Raw genomic sequence first — 23,964 nt, forward strand, 5'->3', positions numbered from 1 at the left:
TTGTGAATATGTGTTCTTTTTAACTGAATTGTATATCTGCCAGCTTAGCTAGGTATGCTAGCCACAGCTATTCTGAGGTAAATTTCACCTTTAACACTATATAAATATTCATTTATTTTTAATATTAGAAGATCTGACATTTTCATAACATCAGTGGAAACCATTGAATGTTTTTTTAATTAATTTGTCAATTGTTTCTCAAAAAAAAGTCCATTTTATTTGTATTTATTTATTTTATTTGGCTAATACAACGTTTAATTTTTAACAGTTTCTTAAGATGACCAGGCTTAAAATTGGTACTGGTTGGTACCGTACGAAAATAGTTATAAGTAAGTAAGTAATTAGTATTTATAGAGCGATTTTCAAGACCAAGGTCAAAAATCGCTTAAACAATCAAAAAATACCCAATAAAATAAATACTTAAAAGGTCAAGAAAACACAGAGACAAATACAAGAGTCTCAGAAAATCAAGGAAAAGCCTGCAGCTTCATGACACAGAATTATTGTTCTTCGCTCCTTTTAGGTCTGATCTATAATCTATATTTTTAAACAGTTATTCTGTCGAAATCCGTTTGTTTTTTTTAAATGCTCAGTGCCAAAGATGGTTCTTTCAAGTGCAAGTCCAGACAAAGAAAGATTGGACGGTGAAAGATGAAAAGGTCAACACTCTAGTATTGTACAAAAAAAAGGGAAAAAAATGTGATCAACAATCCAATATTGAGTCACAGGCAGGAATTAAAATAGGCCGATAGGGGGCGACAGAGAGAAATCAACTTAACCTTATCTCAGATGAAATCCATCGCAGGTGGTCGTAAAGTTTTCGCTTGTGTATACATAGCAGACATGATTTATACATGTAACCATTAGCGCGTCCATGTCGTGCAGCTCGGCAATGCATGGATACGAACACGTCTAAAAGAAAACAACATGACAATACCTCTCTAGTGTTGTCTGAAAGAGAGGCTCAATGATGGCGGCGTGCACGGTGCATGTTCCAGCTCGCCTCATAAATTATGTCATGCCGAGACTCGTGTCCTGTCAATCACCCCCGCGGTCAGAGGAGTGCAAAGAGTTGAGAGCGTTCGGCGCCTGAATTATTCAACATTTTAGCTTGATAGCATGTCTTGTCCGCCGTACAATCCTAGTCCTTCCCATGCAGGAGAGAATGGAAGAAGAAGATGAGTTAAATAAATTTAAAAAAACTCCCGCAGGAGTCATTAATAGATCAGACACTGTTGCGGGCTCGCCACTGCGCCTGCCAGCCTGAACCCAGGGCTAACTTCCATTGATGCCACTTAAAATAGTTGCCATGGAAATGAGGTCACGCTTGTTTAGAGCGATTTTGATCTTGATACAGTAAGAAGGCTGTATGTCCATCACCCAATTATAAATCATGAGTCAGAGAAGTAGCCAGTGTTGGGGTTTTTTTTTTAAGTCAGATGAGTGCAGCAGTTTTCAGGAGCCACACTCCCCCTTAACCCTCCCCCTCGCCCTCCCCCTTCGCCCTCCCCCTCGCCCTCCCCTCCTCAGTCACAGCAGCTCAGCATCACTCGTGTTATTAGCCGAGGTGTGATTTGGACGTTTTGCTGGTGAATCTATACAGCTCTTTGTGTTTGTTCTCATTGAAGCCGAGGCCTGTGTTCAGAGCTTCTCTCGTTTTTCTTATCCGAGCCACGAGCAGCATCTCTGCGGTTCTCTACTGCCATCCACGGGTGTAATTCATTTATGCGACCAACTGAAAAATGCCCTTTAGAGAGAATCAGTGAAGACACATTTTCAAAAATGTTTGAGTCTGCAGTGACTGAAGATCATGTGGTCGACGGGATATGAAAAGGGATAGTGAGGAAACGCACACTAAATACTAATAATTTACTAAGTATTAAATACAGAGTCACTGGGAGATTGCTAGCAACAAAAATATATATTTTTCACACCTCAATAGTCTCCATGACCACCAAACTACTTTTCAGTCAAAAACAGTTTTTTTCCCCCCAGATTTTCTTGACGTTACCACGGCGATAAAACAATAAAACCGACACAACAAGAGGCTTCATCTCGTCTCTTAACAGCGAAACTGAGAATTCACAACATTGCAGTTACACCGGTCCGACACTCGGGGGAGACACATACACCGTTTTAAATACTACAAATGGGGCCTTTAAACCAGAGCAAGAAATAGCTAAACTACTCCTTTCAAAGTCCTTTGAAATTTAGGCTTAAGAATTTCAGGTTGTTCTACTCAAGATTGCAGATCATTGTTCTTGGTCTCCTGCACTTGAATGTTTTACTGTGTTATTCTATAGAGCTTGTGAAAATAATTGTTATCTTATTTTGCTTTTATAATTTGTTTGCTAATGGCTAGTAAAAGAAACTTATTGGCTTTAGGAATCAATAGCTGGATGTTCAATTTGCTGTTTTTCTCTAAAATAGTATTTTCTGCTCACGTTTCTTATCTACAATAATAATATCACCTCATACTACAAGTTCCTTGATGCACTTCAAGAGTTGAAGGGTTGGAAATGCACCTTATCAAGAAAAAAATAATTCAATTTTTTTTCTGAATCCACAGTATACAAGTTGAGTAAATGAACAAGTGAAATGTACTGAGCTACAGGTAGATACAAGGCAAAAATTACCTCAAAAATAACTTTCATTCAATAACTGAATTCCTGAAGTCACTGAAGTCACTAAGTCTGTATATATACATTGTATATTTTTTATTTATTTTCCTTTTCATAATTGGATTTAATCATATTGAATATATATATATATAATATACTAGACCTCAGTGAAGGCTGAAGGTGAAACTTGATCAGGTCAAGGTAAAGGGGGCACAAAAGACCCCCATGCACATTCTAAAGTGTCCAACTTTACTGACATTTTAACCATATGTTATGGTGCATTTCAGAATTTGAGCTCTTTTTGCGAAGGGGCCACAAAGGGAGTCAGAAGACATCACCTGAAAATTCAAAAAGGTTCAATGTATGCCATATTTAATACATATTAAAAAGGGATTATTCCCACAATCGCCAGTGTTTTTAACACAAAATGGCTTTTTCATGGTGGAAATACAGAATAAAAAGGAAATAAGATAACACACAAAACAAGAATCAAAACAGCCATTCTGTGGTTTTATATTTCAATCGAGTGTGTATAAAATTATTCAATTAAATATATATAATATATTATTGAAAAATAAAATGCAAATATTTGCAGTGTTTGTACATTTTTGTGTAATATTTTAAACATCTAGCCAGCAGTCATTATGTCCTCGGCAGCTGTAGGAACAATAACATCCCGGCGATGGCTGAGGACGAGAGGATACAGTCGACTCCAGCAGCTTTTAAAGCTGATATCTGGACAAAATTGCAAGAGTCATGTGGTCTGTAAATTCTGCGACACCAGAGTCAAGTACTCGACAATACTACGAATATATCCGTGTTCCTAAAGGCTGTTCTCCTGATTAGGTTGTCTCCTGCCTCTCGCCCGGAGTAGCTGGGATAGGCCCCTTGTGGATTTAGTAAAGTTTACGTTTGCATGCATCTATGAAACACTGTCAGCAAAAAAAACTACGACTATAATAATTTTTTGTGTTGACTTTTTTTCTTTAGTTTCACATACTCTGGTCTCCACTTGACACACTCCCTCATACTCTGTATTTTTTTTTTTGACCGTGGGAGGAAACCCACGCAAGAACAACACATAAAATCCAAACCTGGAGCGACCTAGGGCTTGCTCCAAAAACACACCGTCGCCTCAAGCTGGATTCGAACCTACGACCTTCTACTAGCTCTCGCCACCAGAGGGGAAAGTGTTATTTGCTTCACCCTACGAACTACTAAATCACGTAAACGCGATCGTGAGACCCAACTACGAACGTCAACATCCAACTACACGCCCGCCGTGTTGCGTTCACTGTCCTCCGTCTGCAGACAGGCAGCTGATGACCAGCGTCGGCGTCAAACAGGCGAGACAGGAATAGCTGACACGAATACACATGTAGGGTCAAGAGAAGCACATGATATGTCGCCCCGAGGACACCAGAAGGAAGGAGGGAGGAGAGGAAGAATATTTAAGAGCCAGCGAAACACAGAGGGACGAAGATAATGGCTCCGCGGAGGAGCGAGGAAAATGAGTCTGGCCAATTATTGTGGAGGAAATTACGAGAAATGGCTGTGAAAATTAATCAAAAGGGACTAAATTAATAGAGGGTAAATGGCCGACTTCCTCCTGAGCTAATATTTAATGAAAGCTTGTCCCGCCAACAGACCGTGATTAGACAGTCTGCACTGCTGTGAGGCGCGGCGCGTAATCCTGATCACTGCCAAGAGATCTGACCTCTGATCTGTGCGGGGAATTTTAAATGAGTTTGGTGTTTTTGACGCTGAATAAGATACAATGGAATGACATGGCAGAATTCTCTTTTTACATTTGAAATCCTCAACGTTTCTGATTTTTATTTTAGCTTCACCTAACTTTTTGACGGTTTTTACAGAGACGGTGTTTGCATTCATTTACATAATTGCTGGATTACCTTGAGGATTTTTGTTAAGTTCCCGGGGAAAAGAAAGTGACTCAACAATAGCATTTGTACATGCAGACTGTGCAGTTTTATAATTATTGCAGTTACACATTTCTTACACTTGGGGGAGCCAGAAACAAATGTGTAACATATTTTCATGTTTTTAGTAATGATCAGATAATTCTGAACAGTTATGAATGATGCAATATGACTTAATTTCGCTATTATTTTCACATCTCTAGGGTCAGTGGTTCAGAGACACTGATTTCATATGAAGCACAAATATGAAACCATAAACTGAAACAACAAGAACGCTTTATCTGGTTTTGTAAACAAATGTAGGTTCAGAACATTTTCGACGGCAAAACTGAGGTTTTAGGTAATTTCAGTTACCTTTCGGACACTTGGGGGTGACAGAAACACCATTTTAAATTCTACAGATTGGGCCTTTAAACCAGAGCCAAAAATAGTTTTACAACTTCACCCATAATGTTATCGGTCAGGGTTGTTTAAATAATAGCTTTTTGTGCAGAAGAGTTTGCGCAAATAAAGCCTTAAATTTTATTTATTTTAGAAGTGTTAAAGTGTAGATTAAGAAAAGCAAAAATGTCAATAAATATTTGGACAGCAAAATCTCTAAATAAAATAGAATCAACTATATTTTTGTGACTTTCTTCAGAGCTAGATCAAACGGCAACAACCAGATGAAGTCAGGAGCAAAATTCTGTACCCCGTCTTCAATATCTGGGAAAATATTTCTGGGGAATACGTGCAAAGTTAAAGAAAATGAAAACAGAATTATTTTAAACAATAAAAAACACATGCACTGAGATGTGCAAGAGGATAAATACGACTTCACAGGAACGTACAATATAAGAGGCCAGAATACCTGTAAGTATTTGATCATCAACGTTGGTTCAAAAATACTAATGAGATAAGTGAAAAATGATGTCAATGAAATGAACAATTTAACGACAGATACCAGTACATTAACAACACACAAAAACCCAAATACAAAACACTATAACAGGAACAAAATGTACATTTTTCTTAAACCAAAACGTTGGGATATAAAATTCACTACAATAATCTTGTTTTTAAAATTATTAGCACTTATGACTACAAGGACTTCGTTTATTTGATAATAGATTAAAAAAAAAAGTGGACTAAAAGACACAGAAATAATTAGTTTACTTAAGAATCTCTCTCAACCTAAACTGATGACATCAAACTCTCTCAGACAATAACATGTCGCCTTTATAAAAGTAGAACTAAAGAAATATACGAGCTATAAACTTTAAATAGTAAACCAGTCTTCTATCTACGATTCTCTGCTGCCATCGTGTGACAATGGCTGGCATTGCGTCACACGAAATCTCAATTTTATCATTTTATTTTTTCTGGTTTCTTTTCTTTTTTAAAGTGTCCCGTTCGATCTGATAAACTATCTTTTTTTTAGGTTCATCACCAGCTGTAACCGGATGTTGTTCCCAATTTCTAAATAAATCATCTATTATTAAATTAATATTTACAAATATTAACATTTTAATGACGATTGAAGAAAGAGCGACTATTATATTCACACAAACAATTCGAATTATCTTGTCTTTGTTTATAACTGGATATCTTTCAATATATGTCATTGATGCAGTACCTTCCGCGACCGCACAGTGGCGGTGTTCACGCACAAAAACAAGATATGGACGCTCACGCCAGCAGAGTTGACACTTTCTGGAAGGAGTTCAGAAAACTGTCTCCCCTCATGTTGTGATACAACACAGCCCAACCCGGGAGCAGCTCGTATCACTCACCCCCACGTGACTCCGTGTGAAGGGGGTCGGGTGGGGGGTCGGTACACCTCCAATACTTGGCCCTGAAAATGAGCAAGTCAGCAGAGCGAAGAGCAGAAGGATCACCAGACTATTTTTGTGGGAGCTGGCCAAGTGCTGCATCGACACGGACACACACACACACACACACACACACACACACACACACACACACACACACACACACACACACACACACACACACACACACACACACACACACACACACACACACACACACACACACACACACACACACACACACACACACACACACACACACACACAGTCCAGGGAATATCACTAGAGGAAGATCTTTCAGGAGGAGTTTGAGGAATTGCTCGTTTGTCATTACCTGTCGCGGCTTGTTCCGTCTGGCCCACTGCGGCAGAACTGATCGGCGCTTTTCGGAATCTCGCACAGACAATGAAGTGATGTCGAAGACGAGCGATTCCAGGTTCAATGACATTCGAGTGAGACTCAAAAAGATCACGTGAAACGGACCCAAAATAATTGATCCGAGTTTGTTATCTTGACCTTAAATGAACTTGTCAGCCGTGACTTTGGTTCCAAGCAACACTATGTAAGTAAGTAAGTAAGTAAGTAAGTAAGTAAATGTTAATTGTAAAGCGCCTTTTTAGACCAGGGTCCACAAAGCGCTTCAACCAGAATTTTAAAGTTGATCCTGAAAGAAACTGGCAGCCATTGAAGCATTTTAAGGATCAGGGAAATGTGAGTTCTTCTACTAGAGCGGGTTAGAATTCTCACTGCAGAGTTTTGAATGAACTGCAGGCGAGACAGAGCCTTATTGTTTGGACATAAAAAATAAACTGTTACAATAGTCAATTTCTTCTTTTTTTTTAAAACACTTTAATCCAGAAATAATTTACTTTAAATAAAGAAACATTTGCTAATTTTTAACATCATTTTATATGTTAGGTCCTGGACCTTTTATGTTGTGTCTTTTTTTTTCATTAACCTAATAGTTTATATAGGATGGATTGATGGAGCTTCATGAAGCATCATTCTTATTTTCAAGGGACCACTAGATGGCACTCTCTGCTCTATTACCTATTGCTTTGGTCAGGTATCCTATTGAAAACGTTTGAGGGCGCCACCTACTGAGCTCTTGTAATATGACACTGCTTCATCAGCACCTCACTACTACTAATAGATGTACAAAAGGAGAAAGTATTTTTGTGAAAATACCAACTTTATTCATGTTGAAAGTTTGCTTTATTACTTGGAATTTAGATAATCTTGGATTTATTTTCTACTGCTGGAGCCGATCCCAGCTACTCAGGACGAGACGCAGGAGACACCCTGAACAGGACAACAGCCTGTCACAGTACATACAGAGACACACAAATATATGTACACACACACACACTCACACCTACGGAAAATGTAGAGTTTTTCAATCTGTATGTTCTTGGACAGTAGGAGAAAAATAAAGAACCGGAATTAAATCCACCTAAAAATGTTACGGTTGTGTAATAACTTCGTAATATTACACGTATTACTGTGAGGGGCAACGATACGAAATATTGTGATACTGTAGTAACAAAGATATATTCGTAGTATTGTCGAGTACTTGACTCTGGTGTCGCAGAATTTACAGACCTCATGACTCTTGAAATTTTGTCCCAACATCAGCTTTAAAAGCTGCTGGAGTCAACTGTATCCTCTCGTCCTCAGTCATCAGTAATTGTTCTTATAGCTTCCGAGGACATAATTGACTGCTGGCCAGAGGTTTAAACCCAACACAAAATTGTAAAAACACTGCAAATATTTGCATTTTATTTGTAAATAATATATTTTATATATTTAATTGAACAATTTTTGTACACTGTATGGAAATATAAAATGCAAAATAACTATGATATGCTTGTTTTTTACTCTTATTTTGGGTGTTATGTTATTTATTTTTATTCTGCACTGCCACCACAGTATATATATATATATATATTGATACAGTATTGTGCTAGAAAAGGGATATATATAAGTATATTGATATTTTCTTACAGTTCTAACATCCATGCGCCTTTATCTTTTTTTTTTTTTACTTAAAATTTTTGATCGCTTACTAAAATCTACTTTGACCGGTGTCTTGCTTGCTTTCTCCGGCTGCTGTAGAAGTCTTTCGCTGACATTCCCCGTCCCTTCAAATGTTTGTAATTCGATGCGACACAGCCCCGAGAACGGCGCAGGTAATGTGGCTAATAAATCAAAGCTAAGTCAACACAGACTGAAGGGCAAAAAAAAAAAACAAAGTGTGGGAATATCGCCGACTCGGGGGGTCTCGAGAGGTGACGAATTAAAGGGGTTGATTTGATTTATTAATAATTCACGTCATTAGGGGCCACGAATTTCTTCCGGCAATTTGTAGATCGGTGGCGTCAAAAGTACGACCTCGGGCGGATGTTTACGTCGAGCCTGATGCAAACATGCTAAACAGAAGTGCAGGAAGTGAGCGGTGAGGGAGGGGGGGGGGGGATCAAACAGGAGAGGCAGCCAATACAAGCTCTGCATCTTGAACAGAAGAAACAAGAGAGAGATGGAAAAAGAGAGAGAGAGAGAGAGAGAGGGAGGGAGGGTGAGGCTGAAGCAATTACTGTGAGAGGGAAGATTTCAGTGTGATGCTGCTGGATGTGAGCCGCTCCTATCTCGCCGGACGCCACCGTGACTGAGACCGGCGTTATCTTGGCGTGGTGGTGGTGGTGGTGGGGGAGGCGGCTTCTGCTGCTGAGGCTCCCTTGAGCAAAAGGGAGTGGGGGGGTCCGACCGGAGCTGACATCCAGGACTGGGCAGGGTCAGTGCTTGGGCCGCTGGGGCCGACTCACCGGAGGGGAGAAAAAGAAAAAAAAAAACCCCATCATGACCGTCCCCATGCTGAAGATCGGAGCGGTGCTCAGCACCATGGCCATGGTGACCAACTGGATGTCCCAGACCCTCCCCTCGCTGGTGGGACTCAACGGGACGGCCATCTCCAGGGGGGGCACCTCGGAGAGGATCGTCAGTGTACGTATCTCTTCCTTTAGTATTCAAGCAGGGGGGGGGGGGATACTTTTCTTTTCTGGAGTCATCAATGAAAACTAGGAAACGAGTCCACAAGTGTGCAGGTCTGGCGTCTTAATCATATTGTTTTTGGAGACCGAGGTGCCGTGACCGGCGCTCCGGCTAATCCCATCTGTCACTCACGACCCCCCGGGGGGTGAAATAGATGTCGCCGAGATCCGGGAGGTTGAGAGGCTTCATGTCCGTGAAATCCTCACAAATAGACTCGCGTGTTTTCACGCCGGTGACCCATTAAGCATGGAGTGGAATGGAAACATCTCCGGAGATCCAGAGCCATCTGGATTATGCAAGTGTGTCCGTGGATGTGTGAGTAAATATACGCTCCACGTCTTAAGGGTTGACGTCCATCTGCTGCATCTTTTAATGATTCGTTAAGAGCCCCGGACGCGTGGTTTTTTAAGACTCATCACGGTTCATCTGGAGCGTGTACAGATACATGATGCCGTTGTGTTTTGCGGGAACTTTGAGTGGCAGTGTGTGGACGATGCTTTGGTGCTAGTTATAGTCTGACGAGATGCACCGGCAGCTATAGTGTGGAGAAGATGCAAGTTATAGTGGGAGGATTGAAAATAGCAGATATTCTCTGTAATTATTGTGTTTGGATTAAAAGCTGTGATTATGATCAACACAAACTACTGCTGACGTTGATTATCAGAGGTCTTTTTGAGCAACTTCTGGCATAAACTTTTTGATTTAAATTGTGTTGTAAGGACTAATCCAATCTCTATTTATCTAATACGTGAGACATGACAACTTCAATGGGGTTTATGACTTTGGTTCCAAGCAACACTTTGTAAGTAAGTGAGTAAGTAAATGTTATTTGTAAAGCGCCTTTTTAGACCAGGGTCACAAAGCGCTTGAACCAGAATTTTAAAGTTGGTCCTGAAAGAAACTGGCAGCCATTGAAGTGTTTTAAGGATCAGGGGAAATGTGAGTTCTTCTACTAGAGCGGGTCAGAATTCTCGCTGCAGAGTTTTGTATTAACTGCAGGCGAGACAGAGCCTTATTGTTTAGACATTAAAATAAACTGTTATAATAGTCTAAACGAGACACAAACGCATGGATTACAATACGTATGATTGTACATATTTGTTTCTTGCTCCTCCTAGTGTTAGAAATGTGTAATTGGATTGTTGAGGAAACAAGTTTTACAAAACAAGAGAAAGGCTTTTGTCTGGTGAGTTTCTGGTTTTAACTTTGTCGTAACTTCAAAAAAGTCCTCTTTTGTTTATGTAAATGAATGCAAACACCGTCTCCAACCAACTGCTGTTTAGTGGTGTTCTGCACTAGTGATGACGTTTCATTATTAAATCAATCATTAGAGAAAATATGAAAACAAAATAATACAAAACAAAAATATAACTTAGTGACACTTTTAATAACAGTTCTCCATAAAATGTTTATTCTATGTGACCGTAACATATTCAAACTCCTAACTGTTGCCTTTTTTATCTAGGGAATTGGTTATAATAAAAAATACACTAAAAAAAATGTGGATGGTGAAAGAAGTTCTTAAATTTGTACTATTATAATATTAATTAGGAAGAAATATTTAACATTTAATGCCTTCAATGCACAAAAACTTGTTTTATACAGGAAAATGCTTAAATGTTTAAACTTCTAATTTATTAGCATCTGCTGTGATCGTTTGCAAACAGTTTGATGGAATGTGTGCACAGTTAGTGCAGGTAGAGTCAATAAATATAAACAAGATCATTAAAAAATATATAAAAATGCAAAGTACCTGTTTAACTGAGTCTCAAGAGGTTAAAATAAGCACTTTCTTATAGAAGTGTAAATGAGTAGGAGGACGAAGATACTATCAGGTACAACCGAGTAGCCATTTTGTTCCAGAAATTTTGAGAAATGAATGGCAATAGAACATTTCGGAGATTTCAAATTTTCGCAAGAAGTTCTTACATTTACTGTAAGTCCCATGATATTAAAAAAAAATCCATAATGCACTACAAAAGTAAAACACTTAAAAAAGAAGGGTAGACATCTACAGCAACATTTTTTTTGATGCTAGCTGGCTAAAGCACGATATGGCTTCTGGATTTGAAAATGTGTTTTTTTTTCTTGTATATTTAAAGCAATATTCAGTCTGTTACCAGTATAGTTTAGATCAGGGGTCCCCAACCTGTTTTTTGTACAATGGACTGGCTAAATGTCTGGATTATATTCGTGGTCCAATGTTCAGATAGATAGAAAGTAAAAATACAATAGCATGAACAGTTTAAAAAAACTACATGGAAAATAACATCTCAACATAACTCTGAATCACCAAGAGCTCAACAAACAAGATGTTTGTGTATGTGCGTCTATGTAGGTTTGATTGTATGCTGACGATGGCGCTCTCTCTCTCTCTCTCTCTCTCTCTCTCTCTCTCTCTCTCTCTCTCTCTCTCTCTCTCTCTCTCTCTCTCTCTCTCTCTCTCTCTCTCTCTCTCTCTCTCTCTCTCTCTCTCTCTCTCTCTCTCTCTCTCTCTCTCTCTCTCTCTCTCTCTCTCTCTCTCTCTCTCTCTCTCTCTCTCTCTCTCTCTCTCTCTCTCTCTCTCTCTCTCTCTCTCTCTCTCTCTCTCTCTCTCTCTCTCTCTCTCTCTCTCTCTCTCTCTCTCTCTCTCTCTCTCTCTCTCTCTCTCTCTCTCTCTCTCTCTCTCTCTCTCTCTCTCTCTCTCTCTCTCTATATATATATATATATATATACACCAAATTGTAAATTAGTTCAAGTTCTTTATACATTTTTCGGTGTATAAATCAAATAAATGAGATTCACGATCTAATTAAAAATGGTTAAAGTACAGTTGAATTATTGACAAATGAGACTCGAACTTGAATCCCCCCCGAGGCCCTGACCTGGATTATTCATCCGTTTAACTTCTCCAACTTCTCGGCGTCAATTATCATCAATGAAGCATCGGCTACGGATACGTTTCCCATTGACGTTTTCCCGTTCAACGTTTGAAACAACATTGGAAAGTGTGTTATTGTCGAGAGGGGAATTTTGTGCTCGCGGGCGATCCTCATTTGCATGAGGCAAAGCAGAAAAGCAGCTTTTTTTTTTTTCTAGTCAGTTTCATCAAAAAGATTCAGCCAAAAGTGATGAGCCAGTGCGATGGTGCCAATAAATATTAGAGTAAGAGCGTTTGTTGTGATGGCGTCTTCCAGCTGTGGGAGCGTTGCACTCATCAACATAAACATGAATGAAATTTTAATCCGGTCGCTTCACTATTAATGAGACGTTTGCTTGTGTGGACTCCGTTGTCTCGACTCACACGACGACTATTCAAACACGATCCTGGCGCCGACTCGTGACACGCCGGGTGAGCCAGAGGCCGGCGTGAGGCTCGACCCCTTTTTTCGCCCCGACACCGATGAACACTTCGTCCCACATTCACTCGGAGCGGTTTTTTTTTAAAAGTCCGCCTCACTTACTCTCGCGTCCGTCTTCTAACCAGATGAACCACGGACACACATGAATGAGTCTGAAGGAAGTGCTCGGGCACATCTGGATAGATAGTGCAAAAGCATGTTTCTTAATGAGTGGAAAAAAAAAAAAAACCCTGCAAGTCTGAACACTAGCAGGAAGCAGGTGCTGGTACCACAGCGGGCCCGGAAGGAAGCTGACATGGATCGACTTTGGGAATCTTTAACAACCGAGATCCGTGATCAAGCTACGCTTTCTTTGAATCTTGAACCTTTGAATAACACGCACGCACAACACACACATTTAGGAGATCTTTGCGCTTGATGGATCTACTGACTCCTTTAAGAAACATCTTAAGACGTTTCTATTTGTTCAGGCTTTTCCTTGAATTTCTGGAACTCCTGTTGTGTTATCAGTTTTATCTTGATCTTTAAAGTATATACTTTATTGAATATTGTTTTGATTGTTTAAGCGCTTTGTGACCCTGGTCTGGAAAAGCGCTATATGAATAAAAATGACTTACTTACTTACTATTTAAAAACGTACTAAAATACTTATTTACGAGATTAAAGTCATACGAAAATACTCAATCACAAGATTAAAGTCGTACAATTGACTTATTTAAGAGATTAAAGTTGTACAAAATACTTAGTTTCCAGATTAAAGTCGTACAAATTACAAGATTAAAGTCGTACAAATAAAGTAATTATAATATTTTAATTACGTAATTTCAACCTAAATTCAAAATAGGAAAGCACCCGCACAGCACACACTTGAAGAAAGCCCTTGCTGTGTCTCAAATCGCATACTACTCTTAGTATACTAGAAGTTAGTATGCATCAGTTTAGTGTACGTACTAACTAGTACGCAAATTCTCCACAGATAGTATGTCTCAAATCAAACACTGCTGCTACACACTAACCGGAAATCACATGACAGCTTCTTCTTCTACTACTATTTAACGATGTTTCAACAGCTGTTGGAACGCTATCGCCACCTGCTGGCAGCACGTTTTGCAAGTTTGGAAAAAGAAATATGAGAATCGAAATATTCGCGAGATATTTAAGCTGATATCAGCACCGAAGACGTGTTTATCCTCCTACTGCTGCTGAAAATACACCTGTAAGTATATGAATATATATGCATTTATATATGACGTAAATTCCCTTTAAAACGTCACTAAGATGGCGATGTTTAGTGTGGTTAGTGTCCATCGAACCATGCTCAGTTTTGTGGGCGTGTTAGTACGCCAATTTAGTGTGCATGGCGCACTACATTTCGCATACTAAGAATTGAGACACACTAATGCACTAAAAATACTAACTTTGAGTACGCTAGTATGCGATTTGAGACGCAACACCTGTTTTCTCTGCACACTTGGTGACCCATTCTTCAAAATTCTGGTGGATTCAGATGGTTATCCTAACAACCGGTTTACTGATTCCTTTTTGGGCTGTCTATTGTGAAACGCCTGCGATCTTTGGTGAATTATTTCTAACCTACAAACTATATCTTAGGCTCCTCGTGTTTCTTTATTCATGTTTTCATCATTTTATTTCCAAAAATATTGTCAAAAATACCAAAAACAACAAAAAAAAAAAAGTCAAGTGTCTCACACACTACCTCCAATTTTAAGTGGTTATCTCTTTCATGTTCTTATTAAAATTGACTTGGACTATAAATATTTAACTCACCGACCTTGTCGGAGTAATGGGTGCGGAGAACATGGAAGTTAAATTAACGTGCCAGCGGAGAATCAACCAAAACATGCATAATGTAATCGTATTTGAGCAACTTTATGTCAGCGACACTTATCACGTACGGTGTTAAGTGTGTGCACTTGAGATGAATATTGAATAAAGCTCCAATCCTTATTTTTAACAACCTAAAAATAACTCACACACTCCCTCTGGTGAATGTCATTATTATGGTATTTAATTAAAACTTTCCATTTAAAAAGCAGCAGCATAATTAACACTGGTTTCCGCTGAGTCAGCATCCTATGATAGATTTAAGACTAAAAAAAACTGTTTTCATTTTTAACTATATACATTTGTGTCACGTCGGCTTATATTTCATTTATTTCATATATATTTCATTTCATTTATATTGTATATAACCAAGAAGCGTTTGAAGTCCAATCCTGAATGAAGGTCCACAAAGTCATGAACAGTCATTTTAATATAAATATGATAAATGAAATAATTCAATGTATTTGAGGAAAATACTTTAGGACATTTAAAAGAATAATTAAAAAATATATGTTTATTACATGCATCAAACGGGTTTAAAACGCAATAACTTAATAGATGAAGAAAAAAAAAATGTAGCTTTTTTTTTTAGATTACAAGAAAATACATATTTTTAGAAATTAAACCTGAGCAACACAGAACACTATATAGAGTATTAGGGCCACTTTTACTTCGAGGTTAAAGTCATAGGAAATACATTTATTATGACATCATAGTCGTACAAAATACTTTTTTACTAGATTTAAGTCATAAAAAATACTTTTTTACTAGATTTAAGTCATAAAAAATACTTAATTACGAGATAAAAGTCATACAAAATACTTAATTATGAGACTAAAATCGTACGAAAATACTTTATTACGAGATCAAAGTCGTACAAAAAACTTAATTACTAGATTTAAGTCATACAAAATACTTCATTATGATATTAAAGTCATACAAAATACTTAATTACGATATTAGAGACATACAAAATAATTTATTACTAGAATTAAGTCATACAAAATACTTTATTACGATATTAAATTCATTCAAAAATACTTTATTACTAGATTAAAGCCGTACAAAAAAAAAAATGCGATTAAAGTCATACGAAAATACTTTATTACGAGATTAAAGAAATGAAAAATACTCTATTACGAGATTAAAGTCGTACAAAAAACTTAATTACTAGATTTAAATCATACAAAATACTTCATTACGATATTAAAGTCATACAAAATACTTTATTACGATATTGAAGTCATACAAAATACTTAATTACTAGATTTAAGTCATACAAAATACTTTATTACGATATTAAATTCATTCAAAAATACTTTATTACTAGATTAAAGCCGTACAAAAAAAAAATGCGCGATTAAAGTCATATAAAATACTTTATTACGAGATTAAAGAAATGAAAAATACTCTATTACGAGATTAAAGTCGTACAAAATACTTAATTACAAGATTAAAGTTTTACAAAAATACTTTACTGCTAGATTAAAGTCTTACATTAAACTTTATTTCCAGATTAAAGTCGTACAAAAATACTATAATGCGAGATTAAAGTCATAGAAAATACTTTATTAATGGGCTGCATGAGTATGAATTTGGAGAGACATGGACAAGATGCTAATTGAAGCTCAATTATTCCCATTTAATAGTCAATAATGCATCAATCTTTGCACACACTTTCAGACTCTTTACACTCACACCATCTCATGCCAACATAAATCACCCCGAAAAATAATACTGACAGAAGTTCACTAAACAAAACATTTTCATCAGCGAATCCGTTTTTAATTTCTTTCTCTTTTGGTCGTGTTCACGAGGGAAGCGCTCGGACACTACGTCTCATGAGACGAAGCAAAAAACAAAACAAACATCTGGCGAGCATGATATTACTCAGGTCCAGGAGGACGGCACGTGATCGCTTGATTTATAAAACTAGTGGGTTTTTTTGGGGGGGAGGTGACTCACCCAACAACCCACATGAGAAACGAGGACTGTTGAGGCAGAAGACATTCGTCCTGCAGCACAAAAGGCAGATTTGATGGAGACGGGAGACGGTGGGAGACGATAAACTTCATCACGGTTGTGAAGTAGAATATGATTGATCCTCAGCTGTAAATTAAAGACATGTTTTATAGCTGCTGCTCCTCTTTATGTACAAATACATCTGTACATATAAAGAAGCATCATTTCATTCCCAACACTCGCTACTTTATCTAATTGTTTGAGCCGCGAGCGTAGATCACGTCGGACAGACTCGGGGCGAGTGGGCGACTGGATTTCCTGATTTATAGTCGTCCCTTCAGGTCCGTTGACACAGAAATGGCAGCAGTTGAATCCTGGGAAACATCCGCTGCCGGATGAAAAATGTTCCGGATAATTTAGGACAGCCGGAAAAATCCACACGTTTTTTTTTTTTTTTTAGCCTGTCTTTGGTGACAAATGAACTCGGGATTTAAATTTATTTATTCAGCTGCTCGTTTTGTTTGTTTGGGTTGATTTATTTCTTTTTTCCTCCATTTGCAAATGAGATAAAACACGGTAGAAACAGTTATTTTATTGATTTGACGCATTCATTTTCATGTTGTGACAACAGGTGAAGATTTAGCAGTTTTAAATAATACAACTAAAACTGTTTGTGTCTCAGCAGTTTTCTTGTTGCTCTGTTTTATCGACCTGTTTGGACACTCACTGATGAATGGAGTGAAACCTGTTTTCTATCCTGAATCAAGACCTTTATGGCTCAGTATCTCACTTCCCTCTGTTTTTACTTATTTCTAGACTTGTTTTTCATACAATAACCAGGTTTAATCATGGAATTATAGTCATGTTCGATCACTTATTATCCTGTGGCCCTTGACTAGAAAGTAAAAACATTAAAACCAGTAATTACTAAAATAATAATTGTAATAATGTTTAATAATCAAATATTGGTGGAAATGTGTCCAAGAGGAGTGTCAACAGGTTGGACAGGTTGATCAGAAAGGCTGGTTCTGTGGTTGGAATGAAGCTGGACTCACTGGTGACAGTTGCTGAGAGGAGATCATTGAACAAACTACTGTCCATCATGGATGATGACAGTCATCCTCTGAACACTGTCATCAGTGAGCAGAGAAGCAGAATGAGTGCACGAATGCTCCTACCCAGGTGCAACACTAATAGACTCAGGGACTCATTCATCCCTCGGGCTATTAAATTGTACAATTCTGAGTTCGGGGGCAGGAGTGGAGTGAAAGTATCTGGATGTTCTGTTCTATGTTAGTCTTTGTATCCTTTGTCTTTGTTGTTTTTCTTTGACATACAGTATGTTCTTTGTTTTTATCTTTAGACTTAGATTGTGTCATTTTGTTCTTCCTCTTTATGTTCTTCTTCTTATTTTATTTTTTATGTATCATTTTTTATTGTTTATGAAAAACTGCTGGCTATTGGTAAAAAACAATTTCCCGAAGGAGACCTCCTGAGGGATCAATAAAGTTTTACCTTACCTTACCTTACCTTACCTTATAAATAAAACGCCACATTCGTTGGTGATGCTAACATTTCTTCAAAATTCAAGCTCTTGGGATGTGTTTCGATTCACCTTTTGTTAAACTTGGAGTATTTCTCGATATATACTGAATCTAATACTGAAAAAAAAGTGTAAAAATCCTGTAAATGTGGAGTTTGATTCCAGAGGTTTTGCCTTAAAGGCGCATCACTTTCTTCACTGAACTATCTGGCCCGTAGGCCTTAGGTGGCCTGTCAGATTACATTTTTGGCCGTCCCTTTGATCTCCAAGTTTTTTATGACTGCGGGCCGAGCAAATGACTGCATCTTGGTAGGATTTTAGATGGTAAAGTAAATAGATAACATACTAAAACAATCAATTTATATTTTTTGTTTCGCCTTTTTTATTCATTGTTTTCCCCCAGAATATATATATATATATATATATATATATATATATACACATACATACATACACATGTATATAGGGCTTTTATATTAGAATCTTTTTTTTTGTAATGTTACGGAAAATTATAAGTTTTAGTCAGTAGTAATAGCTATAAACTGTAGACATTTCAAAGTAATATTGTTATTCTAATGGAAATTTTACACCTTATTTTTTGCTTTTCTAATATTAAGCTTTTTCAAAGTGATTTACCATTATGTTTTAAATAAAATTGATTTAATTTCCTTTCGTTTTAACTTTCCCCACAGATATTTAAAACATTAATAAATAACAAAATAAAATGTCATAAGATGATATATATATATATTTATTTGCATTAATCCAAGATAATCATAAGTATTGTCAGCTGTTATTTCATTTTGTTGTAATTTATATAATTTTATTTATTCAAAGTAATGACCTTTTTAACCCCATAGTTCTTTCGGGATTTATATCTTTAAAAAAAATATAAAACAAAAAAAAAAAAGGTTCTTTTGATTCCTTAATTACGATTCTGTACAAGAAATACATTTTTTTTTTTTACCGTTTATTCCTTAAATGTAATTCCATTTCTCCTCCTAAAGATCCGTCAGTGGAGTCATTACTTTGATATTCCATCCTTACCTTCTTCTCCTCACTGTGCTATGATAGTTTGGCCGACCGACTCCCCCTCTCTCCCCCCCGCTCTCCCCCTCGCTCCAGCAATCTAGTGAGGAGCAGCAGAACTCAGCGGTGGAGTAACCGACCTGCTCTTTAAACCGTCACTTTTTCACTTGTAAGTGCTGAGAATTATTGCCTCACTGTAGCGCCCCCCCCCCGTCCTCCATCCCCCCCTCGCTCCCCCGCTTCATAAAAACACTCGGCACACACCTGGCCTTCCCCCGCCAGCTCCCACCTGGAAGCCGGACGTGAGCGAGCGAGCGGCAGATGGGAGGGATGGGAGTCGCGGGTGTGATGGAGCGAGAGGCTATGATGAGTTTATGAGTCATATTATGGACTGGCAGCCACGCCGAGCCCATCGTGGTAATCACTTTCGCCCGCGAGCAGGAGACACACCAGGAGTCTTCATCCAGTGTAGACCCGGCATCTGTCCTGAGCTCCAGGAGGCTTCCACCTTCGCTTAATGGCCGACGTTTTTTCCGCAGTTTTTTATGACACAATCACACAAACCACCGCACCACGTTGGAATTATCGCCTTCGATCAGTTTGGCCGAGGATCTTCTTTACCAACGCAGATGTTTACACGCCGGCGCGATTAAAAAACGCTTTTAAATCCAAATTTATACGGAAAAAAAGTCTTTTTCTGGAGGCGCGCGGAGATTTAGAGGAGAGAAAAAAAAAAGATGAAAACGATCAGTACTTCTGGAAGATTTAACTCTCGCATCCTGAAGGGAAGATTGAACTCTTGGAAGCGGCAAAAAAAAAAAGTTACCTTTAAAAAAAAACACACGGATGTAGAAGCAACTACTTCTTCACTCCTAAACTGGAGCGTCAGTACAGAGAAGCAGATTTGTTTCCAGCAGCGTTATCAATGCCAGACAGAAAAAGCGCACAAAGACAGCATCGCTGTTCAGAAGATATACAACGTCGTTTTGTGCAGGGTTTGGCCTGAATTCATAAAAGTCGTTTTATCAGTTCTTTGTAGGACGTCCAACTCGGATTCCTCAGGGACTTTATTGGTAAACGTTTTGTTTTTTTAGGACTTTTTTTCCCCCCCCCGATATACTTTAACAAGCCGAGCATTATGCAGAACAACAAGAAGTACTTGAGTTGTCGAGCTCAATCACAACATGTTTCAAACAGAATTCATATTCATTCAAGTATTTATTTTTGAATCCACTTTTTTTTTTGGGAAAACTAGCTTTAAAGTCAGGCTTCATTTGCAGCCCTTGATCTTGCGGGAAAAAAATGTGCATAATTCCAAACGTTGATGATGTTTTCAATTCACGCAAGATAGATAAAGACAGGGATGCCCTATTTTTTTCAACCAAATAGGGCCACATTTAATGGAGTAAAAAAAAGTGGGGGGCAAAATGTAAACAGTGACATCGAACCAAGAAATTGTTTCTAAAAAGCGTTTATCTTCAACAAGTTTGTTTAACAGTTTGATTTGCTGAAGGGACACGAATGGCCCCTGGTTCGTACTCGGACATATTTAAGGGCCACGCTCAACCCCATGAAATAGCATCTCTTAAAAAATAATCATGAATCAAGAAATTTTGAAGCAGTTTTTACCGTCGACCTGCTAAGATAAATACAACTTACGTTTAGATTATTCTTTTAGACTGTCGTTCCTAATCTTATTGAATTGGGACTTTAGTATCTCCATCCATCTTTTATGGTTCTATTAATTCACCGGCATATTAAATAATGTTGGCAAGAGTTACTTTGATGGATGTTTACAAAATAGCAGATGCTCTTTAGAAGAAGACTGCATGAAGGGCTGGTCCAGGGATTGACTCTGATTCACCAAGATTAAATCAGAGAGTGTTTAATGGGCTGCATGAGTATGAGTTTGGAGAGACATTGACAAGATGCTAACTGAAGCTGAATTATTCACTTTTATCAGTCAATAATGCATGTGAATAAACCTACAGAATCTTTGCACACACTTTCAGAATAGAGCTAAATAAAGCACAATTTCAGTGAACAAATGTGAACTCTTCAAACCTGCATATATAGCTGCAAACTAACATTTGAAAGCCCTATCCGCACGGGATAAGTATTACCTGGGGACCTCTGTGTTTTGTAAATGACCCCCCCTCCTCTGCGTTATTTTAAGTGCATTCACACGGTATAAGCGATGTCTGTAAAATAGTCATTTTTACTGACATAGATACAGATCTAAAAATGAGGGCAATTACTGAAAGAGAAAGTTAGTGTAACCAAGCGTTCTTCGTTTAGAGAAGATAAAGTGGACAACCGTTTATTTTCTTTCGTTTCTCAACTTGTTCTCAACAGCGAGAGCGCTGCCCTGCACATAAGTTTGCCCCAACATTATTCTTACAGAAGAGACACAGTCTGTTACAGTAGTGTAGCCGAGTGTATTCGTGTGGGAAACAACGAGGCTAGAACTTAGTTTGTAGCCGTGCAGCGCGCACGTCTTCTTTACTTTCGTCAACAACGAACTCGATCTACTTCCTTTTCAACGCCTTCAAAATAAAAGAGCTGGAGTAAATATAAACACAACGGCGAGTGCCTGGAAGTCTGTTCCAGTGGCATATATGTGGCATTCAGAATTACAAACACAGATGACCGGATTCACACGGGATTAGTATTATCACCCAGAATTATTACATTACAAATCACAAACATGGCGCATTCACACGGGATTACAACTCAAACATTCTCAGCAATTATTACAAATTAACAGAGGTCCCCAGGTAATACTTATCCGGTGCGAATCAGGCAAAAGACTATTGTGACTATGAACATGTTTGCACATTGTTCTAGAACGTGCAAACCATAAATATGAGCTGTTAAGCTTGTCATTTCAGTTGCTTTGGTAGATTTCTCCTTTTATTTTTCTCTCCATTGATTTTTTTGTTCTCGCCAGACGGTAACAATACATACATGTCCTTGAGAAGGAGGGTAAGAAAGTGGATGGCGGTCCTTGTGATGACAAAGAGCCTTCGAAAGGAGGACACAATGCTTCCTCACAATTGTTTTGTCTGGAGCGTCGCGTGTCGTAGAGAGTCGGTACAAAAACCCGAGTCGGCGCATCCCTTCTGTACACTTAATCCTCCTCAACTGTAGTCGGGTGTGTCGGACTGTGACTTTCCTTTTTATCTGTGCAAACCCGGCGTCACGTACAAGTAGCACGACGGATGATTCGAGAGTTTGTGCCGTTAAACACGGCCGTTACAAATCCAATTAACATTTGCATTTAAAGTATATGGAGAAGAGCCACGTTTTTAAGACCCGGTATTTTGACTCTTAAAGTGATTTCACCCGAAATCCAAACGTACTCACCCTCATGTCGATTTAGGTTTGGGATTATTTTCAGAGTAATCTGTTCATTGTGAGAGATATTGGCAACAAAGTTTGTTTATTTTAATGTAGCAACTGGACTTTCTTTTGTCTTCATCTTCATCCAAAAAGACACTTAGAAACATCCAAATACCTCCATACTGCATGTCTGTAACGTCCATCTTGTATTGAGGCTTAACATGAGAAATTGTTCTTAAAAAACTAAAAAAAAGTCTGTATTTTAAGTTTGTTCGTAAAGTTATTGGTCTCTCTGCTCCTGCCCAATGTCTTTCCTCATTGAAACACATTGCAAGATTTAGGTTAGCTTAGCAGCATCCACTAAAAACAAGCTTGAAATATATGCTTGTGTCTTAAATCGTGCACTTCTCTAAGTAGACTACTTTACAGTACTTACTTGAGCAGTGCTCAAATTTCGACAGGTAGTGCCGTCTCAAATCAAACTTTACTACTTTTTAAAGCTGATTTCAACCCGTCGTTGGAACTCATCGTCCACACTTGATGGCACTTTTCGTCAACTGAAACTAGTTATATAGTTTTGTTTAATTGTGTTACTACTGTTTTTGTGTTGTTTTGTGGTAAAATTAGTGTTTTCTCGAGACATTCACTTCGGTATCTGCTCCGAAGAAGCGTCATTATTGACGTAGCTTCTGTTTAGCGTCATCTACTTCACTAAAATGGCGGCCGCTAAGGGTGAAAAGTGTCCATTGATCCACACCGAATTTTCTGGCCAATTGAGTGCTCATTGCGTACTACATCGGGACGCACTTGTGAACTTGAAATATTAAGTGTAAATGCAGAAGTGCCTGATTTAGGAGAAAACCATAGAATTTTTTCCGGAACGATTTCTCATATCGAGGCTTCAACACGAGATGGATGTTACAGACGCGCAGTTTGGAGGTATTTGGATGTTTATAGGCGTCTTTTTGAACGAAGACGGACGATAAATGATGGCGACTGAGCTCCAGTCGCTACATTAAAATGAACATTTTTGTCTATAACTTCAAAAAGACACAGATTACTCTGAAAAAAATCCTGACCTTTTGTCAAAATGAGGGTGAGTAGAAAAAAGTTATAGTTCAATTCAAACTTCACTCAAAGAAGATGCCTCTGACCATCATAGAGTCTTCAGATTTAAGGTTGCAAGAAGTCGAAGGACTGCATTGAGACGAAGCCGAGAAAACGTCATCAATAAAACCCTTTTATGATACATGATGTCTCCTTAAAGATCGTCTGCTCACAGCAGCCCCTGAACCCGTCCTCATCAATCTGTCCATCCTCGCACTTCTATCGCTCCATCCTCATTGTGGCGTCGACATCAACCCGAAGTGACGAGGTCAACTCTCCCTTGCGTCTCAAAACCAGTTGCGCCGACGTTGACCCTCGCAACAGCTGCTTATGGAAGATATAACAGACTTCCCGTCATGCTCGTAAAGTAGGCGA

The 23,964-nt window shown here is 38.3% G+C and overlaps 1 protein-coding gene across 2 annotated transcripts in view; it reads left to right on the forward strand.

The window, feature by feature from the left end:
- olfm2a (olfactomedin 2a) overlaps positions 1 to 23,964 on the forward strand; it is a 101,009-nt gene that overhangs the window by 38,163 nt on the left and 38,882 nt on the right. The window contains exon 1 of one of the 2 annotated variants that reach the window (XM_087809777.1): positions 8,968 to 9,372. The exons of the other annotated variant lie outside the window; for it this stretch is intronic. Within the exon in view, the coding sequence (XP_087665903.1) occupies positions 9,229 to 9,372 (144 nt within the window). The 5' untranslated portion in view covers positions 8,968 to 9,228. Of the gene's footprint in view, positions 1 to 8,967; positions 9,373 to 23,964 lie in introns of those variants that run through there. 2 annotated transcript variants of the gene reach the window in all.

The sequence above is a fragment of the Callionymus lyra genome, chromosome 15, assembly GCF_982586985.1.
Source record: "Callionymus lyra chromosome 15, fCalLyr1.hap1.1, whole genome shotgun sequence".
Taxonomy (NCBI): Eukaryota; Metazoa; Chordata; class Actinopteri; order Syngnathiformes; family Callionymidae; genus Callionymus; species Callionymus lyra.